Source organism: Nicotiana attenuata, unplaced genomic scaffold (genome assembly GCF_001879085.1).
Source record: "Nicotiana attenuata strain UT unplaced genomic scaffold, NIATTr2, whole genome shotgun sequence".
NCBI classification, from domain to species: Eukaryota; Viridiplantae; Streptophyta; class Magnoliopsida; order Solanales; family Solanaceae; genus Nicotiana; species Nicotiana attenuata.
Window position 1 is genome coordinate 140,534 of NW_017671614.1, and position 4,807 is coordinate 145,340.

At 39.3% G+C, this 4,807-nt stretch overlaps 1 protein-coding gene across 1 annotated transcript; it reads left to right on the forward strand.

Annotated features, from left to right (window-relative positions):
- Nucleotides 1–282: 282 nt before the first annotated feature.
- LOC109209315 lies at nt 283–4,596 on the forward strand. The gene is made up of 5 exons (XM_019372564.1): nt 283–370; nt 2,628–2,707; nt 2,848–2,910; nt 3,177–3,412; nt 4,362–4,596. The coding sequence occupies exons 1-5, from the start codon at nt 283–285 to the stop codon at nt 4,594–4,596; spliced, it is 702 nt and encodes a 233-aa protein (XP_019228109.1).
- Nucleotides 4,597–4,807: the final 211 nt, after the last annotated feature.

Consider the following 4,807-nt stretch of genomic DNA (forward strand, 5'->3'; position numbering starts at 1 on the left):
ACAAATCAATGTGTGGTAAATCAACTCATTGGTTGGAACTTCATGAGCACGCCTTATGCCGAAGCTTGTGAAATTTTGGATGAGATGGCAGAGACCTCATCGGCATGGCAAAGTAGAGCTAATGTTCCTCAAGGTGACCCAAATGTCATTCACCTACACAAGGAACTACATGATCATGGGCAAGCTATAGCCGAGTTGACAACTACAATGAACCAATTGACCAAAGCTCAGCTTCAACAATTTCAAGGGCCAAAACAAGTGAATGCAATAGAAGGTGTGAATATGATGATGAACAAGAGACGGCAAAAAGGTCAACAAATTCAAAGCCGTCTGGAAAAATTCATGCAAGATGATAGTGAGTATGACCAAGGTGATTCGCTCAATGAGCAAGAAGAAGAAGTGTAATATGTCAACAATTATCAAGGTCAAAGAAACAATGCTCAAGGACAAAATCAACAACAATGGAAGTCACAAGGAAACCAAGAAAATTGGAATAACCAAAACCACCAAGAAAATTGGAGTGGTAGCAATCCTAATCAAGGCAATTGGAATAATCAAGGTAACCAAGGCAATTGGGGAGGCAATAACCCACGCAATTGGGGTGGCAACAATCAAAGCAATTAGGGAGGTAACAACCAAGGAGGATAGAACAACAACAACAATGGGGGTCGGGTTTTCAAAGGCCCCCAATGTTCCAACAACCGAGCAATCCACCTCCCTACTCTTCTCAAGGACCGAACTCTTCTAATAATGAGATGGCACGAATAGAGAACATGTTTAAACAGATGATGGAGTAGAATTCCGACTCCGATGCTCAACTGGCCTCCCACAATACTTCTATTCGCAATTTGGAAGTCCAATTGGCCAAATCTCGCAAGCTTTGAATACTCGTCCTAAGGGGGCACTACCAAGTGATACGGTGGTGACACCCAAGGGTGGGAATAATACGGGACATATGGCCGTGACTATGAGAAGTGGAAAAAGTGGAGATGCAACCACCTCAAATCAAAGAAGAATTGTGGATGATGATGTTGTGGTTCAAGAAGATGAAATTCCAAGCAATGTGGTTCGAGATAATGAGGAAGTGAGAATTGATATTGATAAAAATGTGGAGGATACGCAAGAAGAAGTGAACCCGTCTAGGGAACACGTGATTGACATGCTGGAACCGGTAGTGCCAAAGGCTAAGGCACCAATGCCAAGGCCTCCTCCTCCATACCCTCAAAGGCTTGCAAAGTAAAATAGTGAGAACCAATTCAAAAAGTTTATTGACATGATGAAGAGTTTGTCTATCAATGTACCATTGGTTGAGGCTTTAGAGCAAATTTTGGGTTATGCAAAGTTTATGAAGGACTTGGTCACCAAGAAGAGGTCGATGAATTATGAAACTATCAAGATGACACATCAAGTGAGTGCTATTGTGCACTCAGTGGCTCCAAAATTGGAAGATCCGGGTGCTTTCACAATCCCTTGCAGTACTGGGAGTGCCGATTTTGCCAAAGCTTTATGTGATCTTGGGGCGAGTATCAAATTGATGCCCTACTCGGTGTTCAAAACTTCGGGGATTGGGCAACCAAGACCCACTTCCATGAGGCTGCAAATGACGGATCATACAATGAAGAGACCTTCGGGGTATTATTGATGATGTGTTGGTTCGTGCTGACAAGTTCATCCTCCCTGCAGACTTCGTGATTCTTGATTGTGGAATGGACTATGAGGTGCCTATTATTTTGGGTAGACCTTTCCTTGCTACGGGGAATGCTCTTGTTGATGTGGAAGCCGGTGAGCTCACTTTCCGGGCGGGTGATGAAAAGGTGGTCTTCCATGTCACTACAACAAAAAGGGGCTTTAGCGGCAATAAAAAAGGTCATTGGCGGCAATAACAATTGCCGCTATACCATTTACCGGCAATTGATGTTTAGCCGCTGATATTGGGGTCGGCAAAGCCTTTAGCGGCATTTCTCACAAAAGCTGGTAAAGGTCTGACTTATTGCTGCTAAATATGATTTGCTTTAACGGCAATTGTTTGCGGCAATTATAATGGCTGCTAAATCTAATCTAAAAACAGCTACTAATGCTCTTTTTACGACCATTTTTATAGCCGCTAAATTCAAAATATTTGTCGCTATAGGTCCATAGCTTTAGCGGTAATCGTTTAGTGGCAATTAAAATTGCTATAATATTCCTTTTGAAAATGAGTTAGTATGCCCTTTTAGCATCCATTTTGATGGCTAGTAAATTCAATCAAATTGCCGCTAAAAATTATTTTTAACAGCAATTATAATGGCTACAATATCCCCTATGGAAACATCATAATTTGCCCTTTTATCGTCTTATTGGGTGCCATACTGTCGTTTGTAAAATAATCATATCTTGTAAGGTTTTCTACTTTTTGGTATACGGGAGGTCTTTTGCCCTTCATTAATAAATATTTATTACTTTATCACACACACACACCCAAAAAAAAAAAACCTGTGAAGGCAGATTGCCAGGACTTGATGTAAAAGCTAAATCTCTAGACCTGTATGTCATGCATTTCTGCATGAATTGCACTTTTAATTCTAATCACTTCTCTGTTTAAATCTTTGAATGCTGGAAACATTACTTGAAATGTCTTCATCTAACAGGAATTCCAAGGAGCAATTCCATTGGTAGAGTTTCCGACTGTGTCTCCAATCTGAATGATACATTACCAAACTCAGAGGAGGCAATCCGTAGAGGGGAATTATGCTGTAATTAGAAGCTTGATTCGGGTATTAGAGGTAGCAAAGCAGTCTAACTTTCTATTTCAGTATTTTAGCAGATTGGACATATTTGTAGATTAACTGGAGTTTATGTCCTTAAAAGGGTGGTGTTGTAAGGCTAAAAAGCAAGTGGATAAACGTCATTGACAAATGTTCCTCTATGCAGGTAGGGTTGTATTATGTTTGGGAATATGTTTTTCTTCTACCACTTGCCTTTGGTTATTTCTGTGCACTATCTACTATGCAGTCTTCTTGTTCATGATCTGCTTCTTGTGATGAGAAAATCCATGATCAATCTTCTCTGTCATCCCTTCTACTTCATTTCATTTTGGAAAGCTTGAAAATATGCAGTTTCTTTCGGTGTGGCTCTGAGATAAAAATAATTTATAATGCAAAATTTTCATTTAAATTGTTAATATGGATTACTTGCAGAATTTACGTGAAGCTATTGCTATCTACCGCAATAGTATTTTGCGCCAACCTGATGAGATGAAGAGAGAGGCTGCACTTTCGTTTTTTGTGGAGTACCTAGAAAGATATTACTTCCTTATATGTTTTGCTGTATATCTCCATACACAACGAGATGCACTATTTTCTAGGTCCTCTGCTCACTGCAGCTTTAGCGATTGGATGAAAGCACGACCAGAGTTGTATAGTATAATCCGTCGGTGAGGATAAAATTTTCTGCTATTGTTCAAAGTGCTTGCCTTACAATATTTTATATTGCTGCTTTTATCATCGTTATTCTTATTATTGTTTTTACTCCATCTTTTCTGATGCATAAATGTAACTGCTGCAACTGACTCTTTCAGGTGGTTATCGGACATCATTATTTTGTGTCAGTATTTTGTCACTGATTCATGTGCATATGTCTGTTGTTGGACCTGAGGAACTTTTGTAATCTTACATAATTTCAATTTAATCTGATGTTTATCTGAGAAATTAAAGAGATACCTACAGAACGAGAACATAATTTGGCCCAAAAATTGACTTTATACTACACCGGTTTTCAGTTCAATTGTTGAATTGCACTTCCCAGGCAATTTTACTTGTTCATTAAGTACATAAGTATTCTGAACTTTCAAATTATGTGGAGAAAATTAGCATTTATATCTTGCAAGAAAGTCTATGCAATCACTAAATTTGTTCAACTGTTCCTGTCTTAGTTCCTTTTAAGTTATTCGGCTTGGGGGTTGGTATTTGGAGAGAGCAGGCAGAAACATCTTTATGAACTTGTGGATCTGAACTTTGAGAAGCCTCTCAAGATTACTGACTCATCTCCACTATGCCATACATTAATCGAGTTACTTTCCAATGTAGATGTGTAGCTATGCTGGTGGTTTGATTTGCTTAAATTTTTCTAATGTAATGAAGGCATTCCTTATAAAATCTCATCTGTGTGGATGATGCTTTGTATCAAACAAGATATTACTATTTATATTAGTAAAAGTTTCTTGACCTTGGACACTGTGTTAATAGAACTTCGTGATCTCTAATATTGAAGGACCATCTTGTGATATAGCACACTTGTATGGGCTCCAGAGAGATGCTGCTTTACTGGAAAAGCCCAAAGGAATCTTGCATTATTGGAAACTTATTTGCTAGATTTGGCTGCAGGTTGCTAAGGAGAGACCCTATGGGAGCACTTGGCTACGCGAGTCTGAAACCTTCTCTCGCTAAATTGGTTGACACTGCTGATAGTCGCCCTTGTGAGATGGGGCAAGTTGCTGCTTTGAGGAACGGAGAGGTTCTTGGACCTCAAACTGTTCTTAAAAGTGACCACTGTCCTGGCTGTCAACATNGGTCTAGAGACTGCAAAAGATGTTTTGGTAACAGCAAGTTCCTCAAATAGGGGTTAGTTAGGGGTTCTAAGGTTTTGAAGAATGCAACAGTACCTGTGGTTGATCGAAATTTAACTAGGACTTCTATAACTATAGATGCTGAGCAATACGCTAATGTAGCTAGACAGCTGATCACTAAGGAACATGAACAATCTAAGATACAACTATCAACATATGGGAAAGAGAAAAGATGGTACTCTCAACATATGCAGCTGGACAGCA